The following is a 25,481-nucleotide window of genomic DNA, read 5'->3' as shown; positions in this document are numbered from 1 at the left end:
GGGGGGGAAGGGGGAGAGGAGGGAAGAGGGGGAGGAAAAACCCTCAGGAGGAGAAGAATGCACGCGTGTGGCATCAGACGTCCGGGCGAGAGGCGAGCCTACCTAGCCTCTGGGGGAAGGCGACTGGGACAAGCCCTTTGCGGAGCTGAGGAAGCCCTTCCTAGCTGAGGTTTTCCTTTTTCTCCTCTAGCCTCACTTTGGAAGCCCCAGAGCTCAGCTCCCTGGGCCCCGCCCCACCCGGTGAAGTAGTCCTGGCTGAGGGGTGCAGGTTGTAGAGTTTGGAGCCCGTCCTTGGTTATTTCAGGTTTGTGCCCAGGAGGTTGGGCTGGGCTGGGCTGGGCTGGGCTGGTTCCCTCCCGCTGGGCATCTGGCCTCTGGAAGCTCCTCCCCATCCCCTCCTCAGGGATTCGTTAGGCTTCAGGAGACTGGACTGGAGGTGGGGGTAGAGGGAGGGGGTGAGGGAAAAGGGAGCCAGGATATAAGGGCCAGGAGAGCGCCAAGCCTTACCTGACAGGAAGCACTCCAGGAGGTAGCAGCAGCAGCAGCCCCAGTCTACCCTGGCCCATCCTTGCTCCAAGTGGTAAGTGTACCCAGGGAGTGCTGGGCCAGTATTCTTGATCTCCTTGGATGCTCCCTTCTCTCCTGGAGTCTCTGTCTCTGTCTCTTTATCTCTCTCTCTCACTCTGTCTCTGTCTCTTCTCCCCGTCCTTTGGCATTTTTTTTTTCTCTTTCTCCCCTGCTCTCTGGCTCTCTGTCTCTGTTTCTGACTCTATCTCTGTCTGTCTCTGTCTCTGCTTCTAACTGTATCTCTGCCTCTCTCTGTGCCTGTCCCTCCCTCCTCCCTTCCCCATCCTTTGGTAGTTCTCTTTCTATCTCTCCCCAGTTCTCTGCCTCTCTGTCTGTCTCTGTGCCTGTCTCTATCTCTATCTCTGTCACTGTCTCTTTCTTCTCCGCCCCCATCTCCCTTCCCCATCCTTTGGTAGTTCTCTTTCTATCTCTCCCCTGGCTCTCTGGCTTTCTGTCTGCCTCTCTGGCTCTGAATTTTTGAGGGTTTGGATTTGTTTTTAAAACAACTTTAGGCTTTGTCTAAACAGAACATGTTGCATTGGACAGAGCAGCTGAGCCAGGAATCCGGACATCTGGGTTCCAGCCTTAGTTCCATCTCTGACTGAGTGACCTTGTTCACCTCTTCCCCATTCAGCCTTCTGAACCTCAGTTTTCTCATCTGTAAAAGGGGAAAAAGAACTCCTGCTTTGCAAACTGTGGCTGCTGGGGGCAGGATGGCTGGAGATGGGCGTGCTTTGACAACATCTAGAGTTCTGGATGATTTAAAAAGTTGGATTTGTGTGACTGCACTCGTCCTTAGCTCTTTGCCAATTGCTTATTAGCCCGTTACTGATTGGTTGCCTCACTAAACTGGTCAGTCCATTCAGGTAAAGTGACTGAGCTCGTTTGCACGTGGGCATCAGCACATTCTTTCTTTACTAGTAACTTTTTTGTGAGTGTTTTGGGGCAAAGAATACTGATACCCTTTGGAGGGTGGCAAAAGTGTGCAAAGGTCCATGGCAAAAGCAAGAAAAAGGCAATGAGACAGAGAGACAGAGAGAGACAGAGAGACAGGGACAGAGAATCAGGAAGGCAGAGATATAATCAGAGACAAAGAGAGAGAAGCAGAGAGAGACAGAAAGAGGGGGGAGAGACAGACAAGAGTGAAACAGAGAGACAGAGAAGGAGAAAGAGAGAAAAAAGAGATAAGAACAGAATGAGAGAGACAGAGACAGAGAGAGACAGAGAGAGAGAGAGAGACAGAGAGAGAGAGAGAGAGGAGAGGAGAGAGTATGTTGCTTAGAGTTAGAGAGAAGTGAGTGGTATGTAGCTTAATCTCTAGTTTTTTGTGGTTTTTTGTGAACCTGACAAGCAAGGTACTTCAGCTTGAAACAGATTGAAACCCAGTTTAGGAGAGGGCACAGAAGAACAGAGAGACGACGAATCTGGATATCAGAAGACCCACTTAGAGGTGGCATCTTACCTCTCTGATCCTCTTTTATTATTTTTCCAAATTGACAAAATGGAGTTGGCCTCAAAGATCTCAAAGTCCCCTCCTTCTCTAACTGTCTACATCCTGTGATTCTCAATGGACAGCTTGACTTTCCTCTATCCCTTACATCACAGGAAGCTTGGACTAAGGGGAAAAAGCCTCAAAGCTGCCATCTGTGTCTAGACCCAGAACTGGGGAGCCTTTGGGGAAAAAGTGACATGAGGAACCCGAGACCAGGCCAAAATCGCCCTCTTTTCCTCCTCCTGACAGGCTCTGGGATTCCTCCATACCTAGCAATTCTCTAGCTCAGCCAGGTCAGGCCAGGTGCCAGTCTTGTTTGGCAAGAACCATGGAACAGGTGCCTCATTCTACCCTGAGCTGGAACCAGCCTGGGAGCTGTCTCCTGGCTCAGCTCAGAACTGGCACCCACCCCGGGGCTCTTACACAGTTCTGCCAGGGTCATAAATCAGCCCATAACATGGTGGAATTTCATTCATCCCTTCTCCCCCACCTCTGCTCCTCACATATCCCTCTCACTTTTCTGTCCAGTACCCAGGAGCCTACAGCCCTGCCTCTGTATGCCCGGCACTGGCTGTCTCCTCCTTTTAGAGGATGAAGCTTAGCATTCGAGGGCTTTCTCTCTCAGTAAGAATTTTGCTTTGCTGACACTTTGCTGTTTTCTCTCCTACCCTGTGGCCTTTTCTAACCTCCCTTTCCTGTTTCCAAATAGCCCTGCTATCATCCCCCCTTCCTACTTGGCAGCCCACACAGAGCTGCATAGAGCCAGGAAAAGAGGATTTGTTAGATTTGATGTCAAAAGACCTGGGTTTGAATCCTGACTTGGAATGTTTGGTATACAAAAGGAAAGAATTCCTTGGCCAGTTAGTCATCAATGTGGGTCAGACCCAGAGGTCGAAGTATGCCTTTTTTTTCCCAAACCTTTACTTTCTGTCTTAGATTCTAAGTATTGGTTCCAAGGCAAAAGAGGAGGTAAGGGCTAGTGGATTAGGGTTAAGTGACTTGCCCAGGGTCACATAGCTAGGAAGTATCTGAAATCACATTTGAACCCAGGACCTCCACTGAGCTACCTAGCTTCCACGAGGTATGTCCTTAATAAAGCAGGTCTTCAGGGACTGCCCTGGTGGGCAATATCACTGCTGACTATATGAGGAAAGTGGAGAGAGAGCCAGAGCCAGAGAGAGAGAGAGAGAGAGACTAGACAGAGAAAGAGACAGTGAGAGAATGTGGTCAACCTAAGGGATCAGGGACAAGGGAAGATGCAAATGAGCTAGAAGTCAGGAAATTTGGATTTTGCTACTTCCTCCTTGATTTACCACCTTTCTGGACCTTCATTTCTTCCTCTGAAAAATAGGGTTGGCCTAGATCAGGGGTGTAAAACTTAGCAAGACTTCTGAGCAATGCTGGAACCAGATTAAAATGTAATTGGAAAATATTCAGCAAAAAAAAAAAAAGGCAGTACAATACAACATAGAAAATGTTAATTTGTGGTTTTCTAAGTCCATGAAGACCCATTTCTATTTGAGTGTAATACTACTGGGCCAGATGATTTCTGAGGTTCCTTCTAGACCAAAACCTATGATCTTGGTGCCTAGGACCATGAGGTCTTGGAGTAGATTCCAGGCTGGACAGTGGCTGGATGAACTTCTCCAATCCAGTGAAGAAAGTGGGGGAGAAAAGAATATGTTTCTGGGACTGTAATCTTTACTTTCTCTAAGGAAAGCTCTTCCCTTAGAAAGACCAGTTCTACTCCTTTAGCATTAGGCTAGAGCTAAATGGGATTACGGAGATCATGAGCATAGGATCATAGATATAGTATTAGAAGGAACCAAAGAAGTCATCCAATCCAGACTCCTCTTTATCAAGTCTTATTTTACAGATAGAGAAATTGAGGCTCATCATACAGATATTAAATGGCAGAATGGGGACTGCCCAAGTCTGTCGACTGCTAGCTCATAGATGTGTCTTCCCTTCTCCCTGTATTTCCAATTAGTGACATTCTACCACATATTGTCTGTCTCTTTCTAGTTCCCTCACACTGGGTGCAGAGGTGCTGTTGGCCACAAACCACACTGAAGACCCACCCAGCTGAAGACGGGCCTCTCCTTCTGGGCTAGATCCAGACCGGTGACTAACTGACCAACGTGTTATTTCTCTTTGTCCACCAACCTTTCCAAGCCTCTCTCACCACATAGGGAAAGACTCACATACGCTGATTAATTAATTTATTTTGGGCTCAGAATTTCTTTGGTGAGAGGACACAGGAGTGACCCACAGGCAGCCCTCTATGCCAGGTATGCCTGAATGACTGAAATGTTGACTTCTACAGCTAAGAGTTTTTGTTTGTTTTATTGCAGTCAGTTGAGCAGTTGGGAGAAATCTGAGGCATCAACAAGTTTAGGCAATGGGGAGCTATTAGCGATTCATTTTTTTTTTTACCCCTCAACTTTCTTAGTAGCAATGTCCTGGTATCATGGAGCCACAGCAGGAAGGGGCCATTTAGTCCATTTCCTTTCTCGAGGCCTTGATTGGTGAATGACCTGTATAAGGTCTCTCCTAGAAGAGCCAGAAGTCCAACCCAGGACCCCTGCCTCCTACCAAGTTGATGGTGGTGTATAGAATGGACAAGAAGCCACATAGCTTAAGGGCCAGGAGTCTAGGACTCTTGACTCTTGGATGATTCAGTAGCCCAGCAGTTGCCATGTGAAAGTCTGAACCAAGATGGCAGCAGGGAAGGTGGAGAGAAAGGGATAGATATGAGAAGTTTCAACGAGTCCACGAGATTTGGTTCCAGAACCTTCTGTAAGATGAGAGGATGGGAGCAGATGCTCCTTAAGGTCTCTTATAGCCCTGGCTCCGTGCCACTCATGAAGAATGTTTGCTGAAAGAGAGTTGAGCCTTGATTGGAGTTCTCAGCCTAGGGCAGAGCTCCGGGAGCCAGGAGATGTGGTTTTGTTATTCCTCCCCCCCCAAATAAGGCCATCAGCACCCAACTGACCCCCCACCTTGCCATCACTCCTGCCTGGGAGTTCCTGTAACAATGAAATCACAGGTGTGCGCCTGGGGGGGCCTTCCACCCCACCCCCATCTCAGGACATCAAAGTGTACATTTTCAGCATGTTCAGGGGTCTTCTGGGGACTCTTTCTCTCTTGTCAGACTCAGAGGAGGCCTTTCTGATGAGCACATCCAGCTAGGTGAGGGGAGAGAGAGTCCAGGGCAGATGATCTGAATTCCTCCCCAATTTATGCCACCCAGGGGGGTGCCTGCTTCAGCTCCAGGGAGGGTCAGTCCTGGGCAACCAAAGACCACAGTACATACTGGTCTGATATCCTCATCCTCCTGGCAAGTGGCGGGAGCCTTGGCTGGGCCAGTCAGTGGAGGAGATCAAGCTTTGCTTTTAGGCTGGCACTAGTTCCAGGGCACCTCAGACCCAGGGGAGGGAAGCCTTCTTTCTCCTGATTTCCATCAGGGTCACTAGGTGGCTGCTTGAGCTATTGTTAAGCATCAGTGCAGCCAATGATGCTATTAATGGATTGTGATACCATTGCCGGCAGTGCCAGAGCTCCTGAGGGGGGACCCTTCCCTTCCCCAATTTTTTCCCATTGGGTTTTTTTTTAAACCCTGACCTTTTGTTTTGGTATCCATTCTAAGCCAGAAGAGTGGCAAAGGGCTTAGGTGGCTTGCCCAGGGTTACATGGCTAGGAAGCATCTGTAGTCATATTTGAACCCAGGACTTTGCATCTTCACTCCTGGCTCTATCCCCTGAGTTACCTCAATGCCCTGCAGGCATTGCCTTCCTTACTACCTTGTATCTCAGGGGAAGGGCTGGGAGCTCCGTCTGAGACTTTGGGATCTCCAAGTGGGGCAAAGCCTCTGATGCCCCATTGGATTTGGGGTCCTTCCCCATCAGCCTCTTTATTTCCTCAGATTCCTGAGCCCTTGCTGCCCCTGAAGATATCCCGATGTGGCCTCTATCCCCTGCCTGCTCTCTGATCCTGCTCTGGCTATGCCAGGCTCCCCTAAGCAGCCAGCAGTCGCTGGGATCCCTTAAGCTGCGGCTGGTGGGCGCCAGGAGCCAGTCTGAGGAGGGACGCCTGGAGGTGCTGCACCAGGGCCAGTGGGGCACGGTGTGCGATGACGACTTCAGCATCCAGGAGGCCAACGTGGCCTGCCGCCAGCTTGGGTTTGAGGCTGCTGTGACATGGGCCCATAGCGCCAAGTACGGCCAGGGGGAGGGTAAGTGGCCAGCGGGCCAGGCAACAAGGTTCAGGGGCTGCTTTCTCCAGGGCTGAGCTCACGCCAGAGCCCCTCGTGGGCAGGGTGCAGGAGAGGAGGGCTCAGAAAGAAATGGTTCTGTGGGATTGTGGACCAGTCACTTCCTTGACACTTGGGTTCCTTATCTGAAAAATGGGGGGATTAGCCTGGATGCTCCCTAGGATCTCTTCTAACCTCGCCTTCCCTTGACTTCATCCCCTTTTTCCTTCTCTCCTTTAGTCTCTCGAGTGGGGGGCCCTTACCTTCCGGCGCCAGGGAAATCTTTAAGGAGGATGGGAAAGAGTTCTCTTAGCGTGGCATAAATGGATAAATTGTCCGAGTCAGAAAGATTCGCGTTTGAATCCTGCTCCCCATTTTTATGAGTGGTGTCATCCATGGACAAGTGCCCCAGCCTCAGTTTCCTTATCTGTAAAAAGAGGCTAAGAACAGGGTTGTTATGAAGGTCAAATGAGTGGTTAATATAGCGTTTTATAAACCTAAAAGTGCTGGAATTAGCTGTTTAGAATGGAAACTTCTTGATGGCAAGCGTTGGCCTGCTTTCCTAAATCCATACCTATTACTGCTTGGCACAGCACCTACCATGTTGGAGTAAATGCTTGGCAAGGGCAGTGAGGTGGTTTAGAGGATAGAGTGCCAGGGCTAGAGACAGGAGGGTTCAAATCTGATCCGGGTGACCCTGGGCAAGTCACTTAACCCCCACTGCCTCACTTTTGCCGCTCTTCTGCTCAAGAACCAATAATTAGTACTGATTCCGAGATGGAATTTAAAAAATAATAATAATAAACCAAACGCTTGCGGATTGGTTGGCTCAAAGAAATGCACCGAGTTTAGGGATTTTGTCAAGGTAAAAATCAAAAGCGGGGTCTGTGGCTCATGCCCTCGTGGCCTCATCCGTCCCCATCGTCCATCCCTTCTCCCCCAACAGGCCACATCTGGATGGATAACGTGCGCTGTGTTGGCACGGAGAACTCCCTGGCGGAGTGCAGGTTCAATGGCTGGGGCGTCAGCGACTGCAGCCACTCGGAGGACGTGGGGGTCGTGTGTAGCCCCCAGCGCTTGCCCGGCCACCGCTCGGAGCGGCCGTCCCAGACCTTGGGGCCCCAGGTGAGGAGGGGGCACGGACGCTGCCGTGGAACAGGAGGCCCCCCCCAGGCTGGGCAGAGGAGACTCCCAGACCTCTGGGGCTCTCCCCGCACTTCAGTACACTGAAGCCTCCTTGAGGCCAGGGAATGTTTGGATGGGCTTGTCTCGGTGCCCCCGGCGGGGACGCTCTCTAAATATGTCCATGGATGGTGGGAGCCCAGAAAGTGGGGAATCGGGGAGGGAGAGCGCCTGGGGCTCAGGAGGAACTCCAGGCTCCCCGGGACGTGCCTGTGAGGCCGGCAGACGCCCAGGTCGAGGAGCGCCTTTTCTCTTGAGATTGAGTCAATTGGGAGAAAAAAGAGGTCGGGCCTGCTGGGAACGGCAGGAGCAGCTTAGCGGCTGGGCGGGAACAGAGCGGGGCCGCGCGGGGGCTCTTTCACCCACACGGCCAGCCACAATTGCTGCCTCTTCCCATCACAAACATCCCAGAGCTAAAAATGGCGCAGGCCAAACAAGCGAGGGCGGTCGGGGCAGGGCTGGGGGAGGGGGTGGGAAGGGGGGAAGGACAGCCGTCAGCCCGAGGGCAGCCACCCCTAGCCCTCATGGGGGGCAATACGGGGAATGAAGGGGGAAGCTCTGCCGGGAGCGGCCAGAGGGGATCCCAGAGAGCGGGCGGAAGGTCCTGGCTCGCAGCACCCCGGCCCCCGGGCTGGGCTGAGGCCACCCCCTGGAGGACTCTCTGCCCGCGGCGTAACCCCGTGTGCCTGGGCAGGGACGTCGGCTGGAGGAGGTCCGCATCAAGCCTGTGCTGGCCAGCGCCAAGCGGCGAAACCCCACGTTGGAGGGCGCCGTGGAGGTGAGATTCGACGGCCACTGGCGGCAGGTGTGTGACCAGGGCTGGACCATGAACAACAGCAGAGTGGTGTGCGGGATGCTGGGCTTCCCCAGTGAAGTGCCGATCAACACTCACTTCTACAGGTAGGGCCACCCGGAAGGTGGGGAATGGGGTGTTGGGGTGAAGGCTGGCGGTTTGGGGGTCCAGGAATCCCCCCCAGGGCCATCCAGGCTTCCCCCATTTACAGTCGCTGGGGCTATTCAGAAAGCCAGTGAAAAAGCAGAATTGATGGGGGAAGAGAAGGAAGACCAAAGTAGTGATTTGATGGTGAACCCCGCAAACGACAGCGCTTAAAAGAATTTGATGAGACTCTTCATGTTTACATTCCTAAGTGAAAATCTGGACTCTGTCAAAGAAAGTGCTGTCTAATTCTTGGCTGGATGTCCCCTGCCTTGAAGCTGGCCAAGATTCGAATTCCAAAAGGCCTGGGTGGGAGGAGGCGCTTTTCCCACACAATTGGGGATTCTCTCCCGCCCCAAGAAACTCCCCCATCCTGGACCTCTCCAGGCGGTTCTGGACCAAGTTCTAGTCTCACGTGCCATCTTCCCACCCCATAGGCCAATGTGACCCAAAGAAAGGGCCACAAGGGGCCACGCGGTCATCCCAAGATTCTGGCTTTGACTACGGCCGGTCCCGGGCCCTGGGTCGGCCTAAATTCTACTAATTGCACGTCTGGGCCGTAGCTGAGTCAGTCAGCAGCCTGGGAGGCCCCAGGAGCTCTGATTATAGGCCAGGCGGTGGCTCACCGGTCCCAGCACCCTTCACCTTGCTGGGTGATTCCCCTTCATGGGCTCCTTGGTCCAGGGAGAAGAAAAGATGGCAGGGGAAGGAGGAAGGGACGGAGTCCTGGCTTTAGAGTGTGAGGAACCCTCAGAGGGCACCCCCGCTCAACCCCCTCGTTTTACAGATAAGGAAACTGAGGCTCAGACCCAGAGAGAAGGAGAGCCAGGATTTGTATCCAGATTGCCTGGCTTTCTCCATTGAACCCCTAAATCCTTGGGGATGGGGATGGCTGAGGTCCTTCCCCCCAAAAAAATCCCTTGGGAATGGGAAGTCCCCCCAAACCACATTCCAGCCCCTCACTTTGTGTCCTTTGTCTGCAGGAAACTCTGGAATATGAAGATGAAGGACCCCAAATCCAGGTGAAGAGTGGGGAGGTGGGTGGAAGCGTCAGCTTCTTCCCCGTCGCTGCCCCCTCCCAAAGGCCCTTCGTCCGGGTGGCCCATGCTCTCCCCCTCCCTTGTTTTGCAGGCTGAGAAGCCTGACCAAGAAGAACTCCTTCTGGATCCACCGGGTGAGCTGCCTGGGGACGGAGGCTCACCTGGGCCAGTGCCAGCTGCAGGTGTCCCCAGCGAAGGGCAAGCTGCGGCCAGCCTGCCCTGCAGGCATCCATGCTGTGGTCAGCTGCGTGGCTGGACCCCGCTTCCGCCACCCTAAAGGGAAGCCCCGGCGAAAGGAGGTGAGCAGCCCTGGAAGGGGCTGGCACGGGGGGCTCTCGGGGAGAGGGCTGTGAGGAGCATTTTCCACGTAGCTCATCTTTGGAGTGCCTTAAAATGTGCCAGACAGTCTGCTCGCCCCGTCCTGAGAGGTGGGCCGTGTAAGTGTCCCCGATGCAGTAAGTGCACCCATTTTACAGATTAGGAAGGTGAGGCCAGAGGGGCCAGGTAGGATTCCCACACAGGACTCTCCTGAATGTTCTTCCTCTGGGATGAGGCTGTCTCCAAGGATGCTTTATCAAGCTCTGGCACAAAATAGGATGGAATCAGAGAAAAATAAGATCTGCAAGGGATCTTGCTGTTCCTCTAGGCCAATAGCCTCATAATATAGATTTAAAAACAAAACAAAACTAAACTATTTCAAGGGGAGCAGCTTGGGGGCTCAGTGGATTGAGAGCCATGCCTGGAGACAGGAGATCCTGGGTTCAAATCTGGTCTCAGATCCTTTCTAGGTGTGTGACCCTGCACGGGTCACCTAACCACTGTGGCCCAGCTCTTATTGCTCTTCGGCGTTGGCACAGACACAGTCTTGATTCTAAGACAGAAAAGAAGGTTTTTAAAATCTACTGAACGTCTCACCCACCATGGATTTGTGTCGGAGCCAGACTGGAGCTGGGCCTCCTCGCTCCTTCCTGCTTGCAGGCTCACTCGGGGTCTCTCCCTCTAGGAGACCCCCGTGCGTCTCCGGGCCGGGGCCCAGGTGGGCGAAGGCCGGGTGGAAGTGTTGATGCACGGCCAGTGGGGCACCGTCTGTGACCACGGCTGGAACCTGATCTCGGCCAGCGTCCTGTGTCGCCAGCTGGGCTACGGCTCTGCCCGGGAGGCCCTCTTTGGGGCCCAGCTGGGCCAAGGCGAGTGAGGGGTCCCGGGCCAGGGGCGTCCCCAGAGCGGGTGGTGGGCGTGAGAGGCGTGGGCTGAGCCACACAGCGTCTTCTCTCCAGCAGGGCTGGGACCCCTCCACCTGAGCCAGGTGCGCTGCAGTGGCTACGAGAGGGCCCTCGGCGACTGCCCCGCTCACGAGGGGGCTCAGAGCGGCTGCCAGCACGACCACGATGCCGCCGTCAGGTGCCACGTCCCCAACATGGACTTCCAGAAGCAGGCGAGTCAGGCTGTCCCCGGAGGGCTCCTCCAGGGAGATGGCGTTGTGCACCTCGTCCACGCAGCAGCCTCCCCTCTGAGACCAGCCCCGGGGCTGCATTCCCACTGACCACTGGGGCTGCATTCCCACTGACCACTGGGGCTGCATTCCCACTGACCGTGGGGCCACTTCATCCTGGGGCTCCTCTTTGTCTCCCATGCGATCCCCATCTTGTAGCTCTTCTAGGGGCCAGACCCCGACACTGCCCACTCCTTGGCACTAGCAGGGAAAGAGAATCGAGTCTTTTCTCCCAGGCCCTGGGGGGGGGGCACTTTTTGGTTTGGACAGTCTCTGCTCGTGCCTTTTAAGAAAGGAGTGGAATGTGGCCTACTAGTGGGAATGTCTGGCCTTTAGAGGAGGGTGTCCGGAGGCTCTCCTCAGAGGACACTCGGTAGTCCCTCGAGGACTCTTCTGCCATACTGGGGATGACTGGCTGCTCTTCGTGCTGCTTTGGTCACTGCAGATCCGGCTGGCCGGGGGGCGCAGTCCCGAGGAAGGTGTGGTGGAGGTTCTGGTGGAAGTGAACGGAGCCCCCCGCTGGGGAGCTGTGTGCAGTGACCTCTGGGGGCTCAGTGAGGCCATGGTGGCCTGTAGGCAGCTCGGGATGGGCTTTGCCAGCCACGCCATCCAGGTAGGTTCCGGACGGTCTCCCCGGTGATCCCTTTCTGGCCTCTGGGGCCGTTTAGTCCTTGGGCTCTTGGAGCCTGTGCGTGTGGGGGGGGTGTCCCCCTGAAGTCTGCTCCTGCTCCGGGGTGGCCTGTGCTGACTGGCGTGGCACTGGCTGTTTTCTCAGGACACCTGGTACTGGCAGGGCACCCCAGGGGCGGCCAAGGTGGTGATGAGTGGGGTGCGCTGCTCGGGCACGGAGCTGGCTCTGCAGCAGTGCCAGCGGCACGGGCCGGTCCACTGTTCCCACGGGGCCGGCCGCTTCTCCGCCGGAGTCACTTGTACAGAAAGTGAGTAAACGCTGGAGTGTCGCCTTAGGGGCCACCAAATCTTTGGGGGTGCCGGGCCCGAGACTTGATCCGGGAACGAACCCACTTCTGGGGTGCCTTAGTGCCAGCCTGATCTTGGGCCCTTCTCTCTCTTTTCCTGTCTGCCCCTCTCCAATTCTCCCTGTCAGGATCCCCCCAAGTCCCCCCAGCACACACAATGCCATCCGTTGGTTCAGGGAGGTGGGGGGGGTGTGTGCCCTTGGCCCAGTCTAGGGTCTGTCTCCAGACAGCAGCAGGGAGCGAAGGGGGTGTTTCCTGGGCTTGTGTCCAATCTCTGCTATTCAGGTGGTCTTGGGGGAGTCATTTTCCACCTCTGAATCTTGGCCTCCTCTGAAAAATGGGCCTTTTGCTGCGTCCTTGCCCCAGCAGAAGAATCGGTCCTGCTTGCCTCAGGCATGGGAGGGGGGGGAGGGGGCGCCGGTCCCTGCCTCGCCTCAGGCGTTCTTCCCGAGCGCCTGTCAGGGTCCCTGACTCGGGAGAGCAGGCAGGAAGGTCTTTTGGGGGGAGGGCAGGGAACGCCACCGGCCTCTGGCCCTCTGCCGGCCGCAGGTGCCCCGGACCTGGTGATGAACGCCCAGCTGGTGCAGGAGACGGCCTACCTGGAGGACCGGCCGCTGAGCCTGCTCTACTGCGCCCATGAGGAGAACTGCCTGTCGCAGTCGGCCGACCGCATGGACTGGCCCTACGGCCACCGCCGCTTGCTGCGATTCTCCTCCCAAATCCACAATCTTGGCCGGGCGGACTTCCGACCCAAGACGGGGCGCCATAGTTGGACCTGGCACCAGTGCCACAGGTGGGCGCCCGTGTCAGCCCGAGGCTCGGGGCGGCCCTTAGAGAGGCTTCCCTGGGGTGGGGGGGCTCGCTTGGACCCTTATCCAAGGTTAGGCATGGCGGAATCCTGGCGCGACCACACAGACCGCGCGGCGCCTTTCTGCTCTCTCCAAGGCTCCCGTGGAGTCAGAATGAGAATTAAGGCGGTGTGAGGAGGGGCTTGTCGGGGGACCCAGATGCCTTTCGGGAAGGGCTCCCCCTCCCCAGGGCCGGCACCCCCTTCCCTGCCTTCTCCCCCAGTGGATGGCGGGCTTCTGGCCGGTTGTGCCCTGAGGCGCAGCTCAGACTTCTAAGAGTGGACTCTGCCAGAGGCCGCGCCGCCCCTTCATAGCATCTGCTGGCGACTCTCCTCCAGCTCAGAGAGGCGGCCAGGGGTCTGCGTCCCTTCCTGGTCCTCCGCCGTCTCGCGGCTTTCCCCTATCCCCAAAGGCCGGAGTTCTTAGCCAGGCTCCTGGCTCCAAAGTGCCGCCCTTCTAGGCACAGAGGGCTGGGCCCCGGGGCCGCTCTGGACGTGGCGCCTTCTTCGAGGTCCTTTTCGGGCCATGGCGTGGGCTCACCCCAGCCCCGCTGGCCTCTGAGCTTCTTCGGCCTCACCCAGGATGCCGATCCTGGGAGAACCAAGTCCCAAATTCCTGCTCGCTTCGTGGCGGAGGAAATACCGGCAAGGTCGGCCGTCCGGGGGCGCCCCAGGCGTGTGGCAGAATCCCAGGCAGAGGCAGAGAGAGCCGACGAGAAGGATAACCGAAAACACCTTCCCTTGGGGAAAAGAGAGCTGCGAGGGGTGCGGCGGGAAGGAGGCATTTTGGGGCTCCGTCCTACCCAGGATAATAAGCACTGTTCCCGGGCCAGCGAGAGAGCCGTCATTACCGACCGCCTCTCTGGACGGCACACTAGCAATTTGGTCTCCGCCTGCCTCGGAAGAAAGCGCTCCCCTTAAAGGGGTCGTAGCTCCCCCACGGGCCCCAAGGCCTGGGGCGCCACGGCTTCCAGCTCCAGGCCCGTGGGAGCATCCAGGCCTCTCGTGGCCTGTCCTGCTCCCTGCCCTTTCAGGCGTGGGCGGCCAAAGGGCAGCCCTGCGCCAGGCCCTTGTCCTGCATCTCTGCAGCTCCGGGCACCACTTGGCTTTTCGCACCCCCTCTGGGTAAGGACGGCGCTGCCTCCCCCAGAAGGGAGCCTGTCCTGATGCCAGGGCCACGGGGCTTTGTTTCTTCTGCAGACACTACCACAGCATCGAAGTCTTCACCCACTATGACCTTCTCACCCTCAATGGCTCCAAGGTAGCCGAAGGCCACAAGGCTAGCTTCTGCCTGGAAGACACGAACTGCCCGACAGGTACGTGGCACGCAGGAAAAGCCCCTCCTCAGCACTCCCCCTACCCTGCCCTGAGCCCTCAAGGACCCTCGCAGGGCCGGTGGTCCGGCTGCCCCAGGGCCCTGGTGGCACACAGGGGGTGGCTCTTCTCTAGGGCACATTTTCCCCAGCAGCCGAGGCCACTGAAGCTGCCTTTGCCTGCCTTTAGGGCTGCAGCGGCGTTACGCGTGTGCCAACTTTGGCGAGCAGGGGGTGACTGTAGGCTGCTGGGACACCTACCGTCATGATATCGACTGCCAGTGGGTAGATATCACAGATGTGCCTCCTGGGGACTACATCTTCCAGGTAAGGGACCGGGTCCCCAGAACCCCCAAATCTACCCTCTTCCTCCCACAGAGGGGCACTGAGGCCGTTGGATTCCTTCAGAATGACCCAAGGAGACACATCCTACAAGAATGATTCACCCTAAATTTTGTACAGGCAAACTAAGGCTTAGAGCAGGGGTCGGCAACGTATGGCTCTCGAGCCATATCTGGCTCTTTTGAGGGCCAGATCTGGCTCTTTCTGCAGGAGCCATAAAGTCCATTTTTTTTCAGGCGCTGTTACAGGAGTGGCACTGTGAGCACTACAGCTCTCATGAAATTACATTTTAAAAAATGTGGTGTTTATGGCTCTCACGGCCAAAAAGGTTGCTGACCCCTGGCTTAGAGGGTGACTTAATCGCGTTTTCCAACGTTGACCCTTCCAGGATTTCAGTGTGGTCCTGCCTTTCTCAGACGGCCTCAGTCCTCTTTGGGGGCCACTGTCCCCTCAACCTCCCCACACCATCTCTCCTCTCATAATGTGCCCGTCCCCTACCGTTGGCAGGTTTGCATTCCTTTCTTTGATCCTATTCTCCTTCAGGTGGTTGTAAATCCCAAATTTGAAGTGGCCGAGTCAGATTTCTCCAATAATATGATGCGGTGCCGATGCAAGTACGATGGGCATCGGGTCTGGCTGCACGGCTGCCACACAGGTAATGGCTGCGGGCACGGCTGCAAGGGTGCCCAGTAGGGTTGGAGTTGCCAGCCTCGTGAAGGAGGTGTGGTAGTTATGTCCCAAGTGATGACTGTTCTTCAAGTGTATGGGCCATTACATCGAGGACGTGTTCTCTAGCAACAGATAACGTCCAGTGCTTCCCAGTAAACATCTCCCCCATCCCTACGTGACCCTTGTTGGCTCCCCCAAACCTCAAAAAAGTCTCTTAGCTGTCTGCCCCACTCAACTTCCTTCAACCTTTCAATCACTCCCAGCTACAAAGATGAAAACAAATATTTTTTTCCTTTCCTAGACTTTTTTTCTTAGCATTTTTTCCTACCCACACCCACCCTTTAGCCTCTCCCTGCCCTGGCTGCCACATGGACAATGGCAAGGCTTGGCACCAGTGGCAGACACGGTTCTCTCAGGGCAGAGTTTGTCTCAAGCTGTGGCTACATAATTTTGAGCAAGAAAATTGAGAAGGGAGGATTTAGGGCAGGAGTGAAGGGTTGGAAAGGTAACAAAAAGGCCCTCCAGTAGGGAGCCCTTCACTGATTTCATTTCCAAATTTAGCCTCATTTCAAGCAGAATATTGGTATATTTGTGGAATGAGGCTAGTTCTTTGGAAGGCGATCCAGGGTCCGCTTGGATGCCCTGGGAGACTCTCTGGGCACTAGAAGTGAGGATTCTGGGAGTGTGCTGATAACAGCAGGGGTGAGAGTCTGGGGGCTGGAAGGGGGGAGCAGTCATGCCTACCCCCACTGCAGCAACATGCTCAAAAAACATGGCATTCCATTGACATGGAAGCAAGAGAAGCTGCGTCTTCTTCAGAACTGGTTTCCCTGACTTCTGAGGATGGCTTTATGGGATCTCCATGAACTCGGGGCAAAGCTTTAGTCTGTTCATCCTCATTTCCTACAAAGTTGCTGGTTGTCCAGGGGTAGTGGGGGAAAGGCACTACTTCCAAGCAGCTGGGCACCAGGACCCGGAGCTGCCCAGAGTGTAAACCCTGAGCAAATGTTGTATTGTTCACAAGGGTGAGGTCAGAGGAGATGCGAGAGAGCCAGGCTGAGCCCTCATCCCCACTGTCCCATCCTCCAGGTGATGCCTATGGAGCCCACACAGAACTCTCCTCAGAACAGCAGCAGAGACTCATGAACAACCTCATCTGAGGCCCTGGCCAGAAGCCTCCACCTGCTGCCCAAACACCAGATACCTCAGCTTCTTGGAGCCGCGCACCCTTTGCGGAGCTTCAGCCTCATGACGAGGGGACGGTGCCCAGAAGCACCAAGAAGATGCTCAGGGAGCCTTGGAAGGGAAGAACGCCAAGCCAGGATGGGCGCCACTGCCTTCGGACAGGACTGGGCGTGGGGTGTGCAGATGCTGAGCCCTGACCAGCCAGGACTCTTCCAGAGCCACCTGTCCCCGGACTCTGTGCCTGCGTCCCCCGGCTCCATCGGCTTTTGCCTTCTTGGCATGGCCAGGAGCCCTGACTCGATGGTGCTTTATATATTTTTGGTGGCTGAGGATAAAGCCAATAGCAGCTCTTTTGTCAGCAGCTCAAGCAATACAACTTGAGTACAAGTCAACAGTGATGTTTAAGTCAACAAGATCACAGGAGTCAGTGGATACGGTCCCAGGCTTGGTACCCATCCAGGGCTTTCCACCCCCCCACTTCCCTGCAGTGGTGGCACTCACCAGCTGTGTCTGTGTCCCTGAAAACTTGGCTTTTGGGCCCCCTCTCCTGATGTCTGTGAGGATGTATGGAGAGGTCACACAGAACCATGGCCCGAGAAAACTCTGGCCGGTAAACGTGGGCTCTGGGGCACGCCGGGGGCCTTTGTACCACAGAATGACATCTGCCATCAATATGCTTGCCTCAGGGTCACTCTGTCTCAGGACTGGCCTCTGGTCCAGTTTGATGCCAGGTCTGAACAAGGTCTCCAGAGTGAACTTTATAATGAATAAATAAGTTTTGCAATGTATTGAGTATTTGCTAAACATGCCTTGGGGAGAGCAGTGGTGAAGGGAGAGGGGACAGTGGGGAAAGTGTCATGTAGAAACCTCAAGTGGGCAATGTGGCCGGGATGGGCTATCCAAAGAGCTCCCAGCAAGGGGGCACGAGGTCCAGCAGCTCCAGAATCCCACCTGGGCGACCGTGCTCAGGAGACTTCCGGTCCTCACCCATCTCTCCAACGAGGCACTGCTGCACTGCCTTGGTTAGAGTGATGGAGAGCTGAATCCCCTCTCTAACCTCCCGCTGCTTCCTGCCTCCCTCCAACGGAACGTCCCAGGCTCACGGCCAGAGGAGGAGTGGGACACATACCAGAACGCAAATTAAAAATAAATTAGCCTTTATTATTGGGGGAGGAATTCTCCTGCTCCCCTGGCTGAAAGTCTGGAGCAGATAGGCCAGAGGTACAGGCACGTGCCCATCCCACCCACTTTGGACGTTCTCCCCTTTCATTTCGTTGTCTCTCTTCTCTGGGAGCAAAAGGGGTCACGCTCTGGGCGCGCTCCATGAACATAAAATGGTGGGATTGTATTCCCGTGCCGGGTACGGTCGGCTCCCCCAGCTCTTTATGAAGCAGGAGAGACATTATATTTTGGTAAGGCAGGTTGGGTAAACAAGGGAAGGACTGATTTCTTGCTGGCTTCGGCAAACAGCTCCCAAACAGTAACAACATTATACCCACACATGGAGCTAATGGTCTGTGGAAAAACGTGCATCTAGCAGAGGAGGACGTGGTGACGGATGACTCTGGCAGGCCAGATGGAGGCTGGGAGGTTCCTCACAGCTCCTCGCAGGACCCAGTTTCAAGGAGTGCCAGAGAAAGCAGGTCAGGCAGACGGCCTCCATCCCAGCCCCGACCCTCCTGGCCACATCACACGTCTGAGAGGAGTGGCAGGTCCAAGCTTGGGAAGAGGCTGCACAAGGGCTGTGCTGTTACAGGGCTGAGCTGAAAAGGAAGGAGGAGGGACATGGCGGGGTGGGAGCAGCTCCGGCTAGCACAGCTTATAACTGAGTGAGGAATGTGAACCAAGGGCCGGCCACTAAATTCCAGACAAACCCCAAAAAGCTGAAGGATGGAGCCTCGGCACATTTCGGTCTCTGTGAAGCGAACGTGGGGCTCTAGCTGAGTTCTGCCTGGCCTCTGGGGTTAGGTCCTATGATTTGTTATTTTAGCTGTGGGCACAGGCCTTCAGGACTGACGGGAACTATCTGTTTTTTGGTCTTCGTTCTAGGCGTTAGGAGGAATCCCAAGTTATTAATAACTGAATAAGGCTGGACTAATGCATGTCAGACTTGGGCATATGACTTCCTCTCTCTGTGCTGTCATTTAGAAGGCAGAGACGCTTGCCTAGAGGAAATATTCTCTTAACCGAGGAATTCTGCAACATTCCCCCCAAGTGGTCCTCTAACCTTGGCCTGAAGATCTTGGAAGGGGTCACCATCTAGCTCCTGGGGTGGCCCATGCCATCTTGGGGTAATTGGTAGGAAATTGGTTATGGCCTAGGCTACTGTGGCCACCAAGGGGATGCAGGGAGACTCAGCACAGAGAATGGAAACAGATAAGTACAATTCATCTCCACTACTGAAAAAACTCAGTTGTGTGATTCTGTCCTGTGACTCCATGTTCTACTGCTAGGTCAGTAGTCACAGTCCTATCCTACATGAAAGAGATGACTCCCAGGGCTTTTGGATTCTGCCTAAGAATACCCTTCGTACTGTTTAGGTTAGGGGCTAAATGCCTGGAGGAAAAAATTTCATGAGAGGTAAAGTGGTTTTTTGAGAGAGGGGATATACTACACTCAGATTAGGAATGGGATCCCCTTTAGATTGGATATTTTAACAGTGAAACTGCCTTCTAAAGCTCTCAGAAAGGCCAAGAGACCTTAACCGGAATAAGAAAACTCCCTCTTTGTGCTAACTGCCCCCAGGCTCTAAGAGGCCAGCCAAGGAAAGGTCCGCCTTCAGAGCTTGGCTGCTGTTTAAAAGACCACCACAGAGGAAGTTACTCTCCTGCAGGCCCAACATGAATACTTCCCAGACCGAGGTCTCCTGGCTCAGACATCTGGCTAAAGGCCTTTAGGGAAGCCTGTTCTGGAAGGCAGGGAGGAGAAGGCCTTGCTGCCAGAGGTCAGAGATGGGCAGTGGGGTGACGGATCAGAATTAGGAATATTAGTGAGTGATTCAAAAACTGTAAAAACAGGATAGGTAGAGAGCAAGCTCAAAGGACACTGGCAGTGATGACCTAGAACCCGACGACCAAACAACCTGGACACAGGCTCACAGGGCTCCAAGAAGTGTGGGTTTAAGATTAAGGATCCCCTGTAGGGAATATGTGTGCAGCATCTCTCCCCACAACTCCCTATTCTGTCCTGACCCTGGGCAGTGCTCTTCATCTATCCATGTCTCCAGCCCTAAGCCACAAGGAACAAAGCTCCTGGCTTCACAGAGGACCCAAGGAAAGGCTGGTTCTTGCCATGTCGGCAGCTTACAGCTCACCTACCTGTGGAGGTCAAAGGCACAAAGCCTGGGCTAAGGACTCTGACATCCTGTGGCCTGCACTGCCCAGAGGGGTTTACTTGACCCTGGCTGCTCTTAGTCTTAATGGATTGTCTCCAGCTGCTTGCCAAGTGCTGCTGGCACAAGCTGAGATGATTACACTAAGAACATGCTGTGTGCCAGATGCTTTCTGTGGGATGACAGATTAGAGGGTGACGGGTGATGAGAAGGAGGGGGCTACGAGGCACAAATGCCAAATGTTAACAATTGTACAATAAGGGAGAACTTTGGGAGACACAAGCCTAGATCATTAGGGCGCAGGAAGAATTAAAAACTCCATTTAACTATTACTGATAGGAAGACAAGAAAGGAATCCCCTCCCTGCCTCCACTCTGTATCTCTGTGGTGATGAGAAAACAGAGAGAGCCGCTCACATCAGGAAATAGATTTTAATGCATCTCTCTTACACCATGATGTTAGTGTTTTACACAGGCCCTGGTGGGCATCTGCCACGGGCACATCCCTGGTTGCCGTGTGAGAGGAGCAACACTAGGCAGGCTCTCGGCAAAGCTGAAACTCTTGAGATCAAACATCCTCAAGCTGTGCTGCTGCCAGCCTGCTCTGCAGCTTTGGACCTAGCACTAAAATGGAGGTTCTGGGTCCCTGAGAACACTTTCCACTTCTCTGTGCTGACTGTCCACACACATCCCTGGTCACAGTTGAAGGAGGTGCTGGAGGGTGTCTTTTGGGGCCTACATCTTCCCTATCAAGGTCTTGGTAGTCTTCTGGCCTGGGGCCCCGATGCCTCCTTCCCCTCTTCTGCTCCGAGGCTAGTTACACTCTTCACAGACAAATTGCTCCCACACCGATGACTTCTCTTACCCACTCAGTGGACTCTTTTAAAGAGGCATCAGCTTACAAATTTCTTCCTAGTTGATGAACATTGCTTCCTCTCATTTTCCACATGAAGTGATTCCAAACTGTTCCTTTCAGGTCTAAACAGAACAGCCAAGACAGAGGAGTTTACTTTCTCTCTGAATCCAGAGTCTGTCTTTTTCACACACGGACAGCTCAGAATGGGTCCTCTAGTCTGGAGCTTTCAGAATTCATGAAATTATCCTTTTCTTGGGGTGATATTCAGACAGTAGCCTGGTCTCGGCCTTCCCAGATGTCTTCCCGTTGCTTGGCCTCCAAACGCTTTTTTTCTGTAGAGACAGGCAATATTTATAATTCATTCAACACACCACCAATTGATTTGACTTTTTTTAGGGAAATTTCAACCAAGACAAGTAGGATGGCTGGTCTTTTCTGACTTGGTTATCAATAACTAATGCCTCTACAGAACCAATAAGAAAATGTTACATAATAGAGAAACAAGGGAAAGCATGAAGAGGTTAAAAAAAAAAGGTATATTTCAGAACTAGGATCAAGCAAATTCCAGATCTCAGTTCTTGCTTGGTTATTCTTGCTTCTCTTCCTCTACTTCTCAACTGTATTAATGCCTTCTTCAGATCACCTATCATTTGGGAATTTGAAGGTTAGTTTTATACTCATCTCTGATTTATTCTCAAGAGGAACAAGGGTCAAAGTGAGGCTGTTAGGAATGTATTTGAGCACTCATTATTGAGCCTCCAGTTCTAAACTCCAATAGAAATGGTAAAATTGGCATAAGCTATATCATCTTAGCTTTGCTTTACTAAAAATTACCTCACAATTTCAGGGTTCTTAAGATTACTAATGAGGCAGTTTGGGGGTAGCAAGAATGCATACCAATAAGTGACAATGACCAAAAGGAATGGTGGAGAACTGATGCTGCTTCTAACACCATTGAAAATGCAAATTTGAGGAAAGTAGCTTAATTTTCTCTTTTTAATTTGACAGTGAAATGCAGCATGGCATAGTGACTACAGAACTAGTCTTGAAGGCATGTAGACCTGGGCTTAACTCCTTGAACACAAACTAGCTGGGTGACTCATCTTCTCAGTGTTCTAGGCTATTTTCTAAGACTTTAAGTGGTCAACTACTTGGGTTGAGAGTTTCCTCACTTGGGAATTTCCTACATCCATGAAATCCTGGATCCAATCTTTTAACATTTTGGTTAAGAAAAGGATGGGGGTGGGGTGGATCGAGGAACAGAATTTACAAAGCTTTGAGACCCAAACACTTGACCAGAAACTACAATTCTTGATTTCAATGATCATTTCTATTTCTTAGTTTCTCTGTCTTCAAACTTTATAGAAAAAACCTTACTAATTATTTACCATCTGGCTCTATTGAAAAGATTAAACATATTAATACCTATAAGGGACTTTGTAGTACAAGGATCAGAGGCTGCATAAATAAACTTTTAAAAATTAAATCTGTCTTTCTATCACAGAGATATTCTACACGTATCTCTTTGGTTCTACTTTGGGGGCAAAACCACTACCAAGTTGCAAACTAGAAGGTGGCAATGACAGGGAAAGGAATTCACTGCTATTTGGGCTCCATCTTGTGGTTTGTGCTGAACACAACAGTCAAGATAAGGTGAAGTTAAAAAATGGGAGTGAGCCAATGGGAGGGACCAGGGTACTGTGAATGAAGTTTATCAAAGCAAATGTCTGTTCAGTCAGTGCCAGTCCTCTTCCTGCCAGAAAATGACTACTTGCAGATAACAATGAGGTTATGATTTAGCTCTAGGTCAGACTGGGGTATCTGGGCATACAGCATCCAATGGTACTAGAAATAACTGACTTGTTTAGAAAATTGAAGAACTGTCTAGCTCTCCAATCAGAGAGGAGTTTATTGAAGTATTAAAGGAAGAACCAAGGAAAAAGTGACCAAAAATTGAAAAGGATTCTAGTCTCCAAGAAGAGTAAATGGGAATCTTACAAAATTTTTTAAAAAGTGAGATTTTCATAAATCAAGCTAAGGAAACTATAGAGGCTGTAGTGTCAGGGATTCTTAATCTGAGGTCTATGGACCACCAAAGGAATGTAGGCCACAAACATTCTGAGATGAGGTCCACAGGCTTCAAGACTGCCAAATGGGTCCATCCATGACACAAAATTATTAAGAATCTCTGCTCTAGGAGAAAGTGGAAAATAAAAGGCAAAATCTCCTGACAGGAGACTTATTATAAGGAAGAGAGGATTTGAGCATGTGAGGTGGGTCTGCAGGGAAATGCAGATGTAGGGAAAAGATTCTAGAATGTGAGAGTGGGGGGTCAGACAGTTAACTGAGGTTTGAGCTGGGTCTTTCTCTGGTTTGACCTGGAGGGACTGGCTGCTTTTCCTTAGTGGCTGATACTGCCCTGATTTCCCATCCTACCTACTGCCCTTCTGTCTTGCTGTTATTTACTGAGTTTCCTGGCTATCTTGAACCATCTGGCATTTGTCTGTAAGATCAGGCAAGTCTGGGTTACTTTTGGATCCAGGACCTCTCCCTGGGGTCTGATAAACTGCCATAGACCACTACCTCTATTACTGTCTAAGGGGGGTTGGTTTAGTGCAGCAGGTTTATCTAGATTAGGGACTGAGATCTTTAGACAGTTAGGTAAGGATTAGTATAGCTCAAACTCTGTGAACCAGAGACTTATAACAGACTTCATGAACTAATCTTTTAAGAGAATATCAAAAACACAGGAAATGTGAGGGAAAACTAGCTGGTTGTATAAATAATTGAAAAAAAAAAAAAAACGCCAGAAATTCCAATGAAGAAGCCACTCCCCATTTCCCCAACCCCCAGATTAGTGAGCAGAACAAAGCAACAGTAAATTTAATTCAGAAAAGCTGAAGTAGGCCTAGAATAAGGGACTCTTAACAGCTGGAGGAGAAAGATCATTCAATCCAACACTCTCATTTCAGAGACAAGAAAAAGGAGGCCCAGAGAGGGGCTTCCAAAATCCATACTGTGACTGTTCCCTCAATGTCCCTTTAAAGTATAACCTGTAAACACAAACAGGGAAATATGTAAAATAGACAGAAAACTAAAGACAATACCTCCTGGTATACAAATGAACATAACAGAAAACACTAAAAGGTGTGGAGTGGGGGTCAGGGGAGTTATTTTGCTTGTTTTCGTTGAGTTTCAATTTGATTGTAAAAAAAAAAAAATGGAAGCTAAGAGTCGTAAAAGACAGAAAGGACAATAGAACTGGTACTACATTATGAAAGTACCTAGATGAATCCAAATAAACAGGGACTGATGATTTATATATTTCCTAGTTTTAAATGAATTGACTGAAGTAACTGAAGGGTCACTAGCTACCGTTTCTCTGATTTGGGGCACTAAAGATTGGAAAAGGGCCAGTGTTTTCATTTTAAAAAGAGAAAGGGGATGTGACCTGTGTGATTTACTTCTACACCTGGGAAAAATAATGAGAAAAATCATCGCAAAATCAATTCACAAACATCTACAGAATAATAATGAGCATAGCTTTCTTAAGAACAAGTCCAACCATACTAATCTAATATCCTTCTGTTACTTTGAGTGAAAAATGTGGGAGATCAAGAGGAGGTGAAAAATGTGACCTATCTTGATTTTGGTAAGGCTTTAGATTCTTGATTTAGCAAGCATATAGATATTTATCAATATATTTAGAAAATGTAGTGCAGATTGCAGAATAGTTATATTGGAGGTGGGGAGATACACTGCCATGAAAGGTCACACTTAGAAGATAATTATCTATGGGTTAGTATTATCAATCTGGGGAACTAAGTGGTATTCAGCAGAGGCCCTGGGCAAGGATTGTTTAGTATTTTCATTACTCTTCTACGATTCGGGGGAAAGAAAAGGGAGGCCTGAAGAAACCAGAAGACCTAGATTTATGTACTTATCCTATCACTGATATGCTCTATGATATTTGGCAAATCACTGCAGCTCTTTAGCTCTCAGTTTCTCTTTCTGTAAAATGGGCACAATACTTCCCTGACCTCTCAGGGTTGTGGTGAGGAAAGCCCTATTAAAACTACCAAATGCTCTATAAGCTCTCATTGCCAGTTGTCATGGAATAAACACAATGCTCATTAAAGCTATTAATGCTGCAGAAGGGGATGAACTACAGAGTGAATGTATTAATGATGGGACAGATGGATGAAAAAGTACTAGAATTTATATAAAGATTAACTTGGGTTGGAAATTCCACTCAGAGAACAAACAAAATTTTCTTAGTGTCACAAACCTGACACTTTTAAGTTATCTGATTTAAAAACAATCCATCAACGGGATGCATAAATAGAAATGCTACTGATACTAGAATTAAGCCTTGCCTGAAATGTTCTGGTCAGGAGCAACTGTTTCTCTCTGATTTTTAAAGTATTCTAATATATTTATTCTGTATTAGACTGTGAGTTCCATGAGGGGAGGGCCAATGTATATCTAATTTTCTTCTCTCCTACTGTTTAGCATAATACTTTACATTCATTTTTTGGCCTACATCTGTGTTTCATTGTTATAGGTAACTGTGATGAGCAAATTCCTTCTGCCTATGAAGATACGGCAACAAATTTGCAATTAGGGACCTAAGACGCTTGCCCAATGCCACAAAGTTAGTATATTGAAGGAAGTGTACAAAGCTCAGGCTTCCTAACTCTGAGACTGGCTCTCTAGTCACTATGATGGGCTACCTATGTGCTTTACCTACGGGAAAAAATGAAATGAATTATCTTCCCAAATGGGTTATAAACTTCATTAAGACAGGCCATGACTTAAGATTTCTGTATTCCTAACAACACCAGGAGTGTGGAACCTAGTAGAGACAATGAATATTTGCAGGAATGAAAGATCATTAATTCAAGATCAAAAAAACCTAAATTTTTTTCAATTACTGGATACATTATTAGCTAGTTAATACAACATATTTTAGCTTTTGCAAGAATACTAGAACATCAATC

General features: G+C 51.4%; 2 protein-coding genes across 2 annotated transcripts in view; one reads left to right on the top strand and one right to left on the bottom strand.

The window, feature by feature from the left end:
* The first annotated feature begins 467 nt into the window (after window positions 1-467).
* LOXL4 (lysyl oxidase like 4) lies at window positions 468-17,083 on the top strand. Its single transcript, XM_044662684.1, has 16 exons — window positions 468-580; window positions 4,085-4,350; window positions 5,985-6,293; window positions 7,258-7,436; window positions 8,188-8,393; window positions 9,414-9,452; window positions 9,562-9,769; window positions 10,474-10,657; window positions 10,751-10,905; window positions 11,408-11,575; window positions 11,738-11,900; window positions 12,489-12,732; window positions 13,987-14,102; window positions 14,290-14,426; window positions 14,985-15,096; window positions 16,200-17,083. The coding sequence occupies exons 3-16, from the start codon at window positions 6,020-6,022 to the stop codon at window positions 16,268-16,270; spliced, it is 2,256 nt and encodes a 751-aa protein (XP_044518619.1). The 5' UTR covers window positions 468-580; window positions 4,085-4,350; window positions 5,985-6,019; the 3' UTR covers window positions 16,271-17,083.
* Window positions 17,084-19,635: 2,552 nt separating this feature from the next.
* Window positions 19,636-25,481, bottom strand: part of R3HCC1L (R3H domain and coiled-coil containing 1 like) — a 113,334-nt gene continuing 107,488 nt past the window's right edge. Inside the window, exon 8 of the mRNA XM_044665746.1 lies at window positions 19,636-20,813. Within this exon, the coding sequence (XP_044521681.1) occupies window positions 20,746-20,813 (68 nt within the window). The 3' untranslated portion in view covers window positions 19,636-20,745. The remainder of the gene's footprint in view (window positions 20,814-25,481) is intronic.

The sequence above is a fragment of the Gracilinanus agilis genome, chromosome 2 (assembly GCF_016433145.1).
Source record: "Gracilinanus agilis isolate LMUSP501 chromosome 2, AgileGrace, whole genome shotgun sequence".
Lineage (NCBI taxonomy): Eukaryota > Metazoa > Chordata > Mammalia > Didelphimorphia > Didelphidae > Gracilinanus > Gracilinanus agilis.
The sequence above is the reverse complement of the archived record's forward strand: the minus strand, read 5'-3'. Positions and strand labels throughout refer to the sequence as shown.

Bases quoted from the DNA above. Each gene is read 5' to 3' on its own strand.
- LOXL4 (XM_044662684.1), top strand. From the start codon at position 6,020: ATGTGGCCTCTATCCCCTGCCTGCTCTCTGATCCTGCTCTGGCTATGC. The intron at 9,453-9,561 runs GTGAAGAGTGGG...CTTGTTTTGCAG, and splicing joins ATGAAGGACCCCAAATCCAG to GCTGAGAAGCCTGACCAAGA. The intron at 9,770-10,473 runs GTGAGCAGCCCT...CTCTCCCTCTAG, and splicing joins GGAAGCCCCGGCGAAAGGAG to GAGACCCCCGTGCGTCTCCG.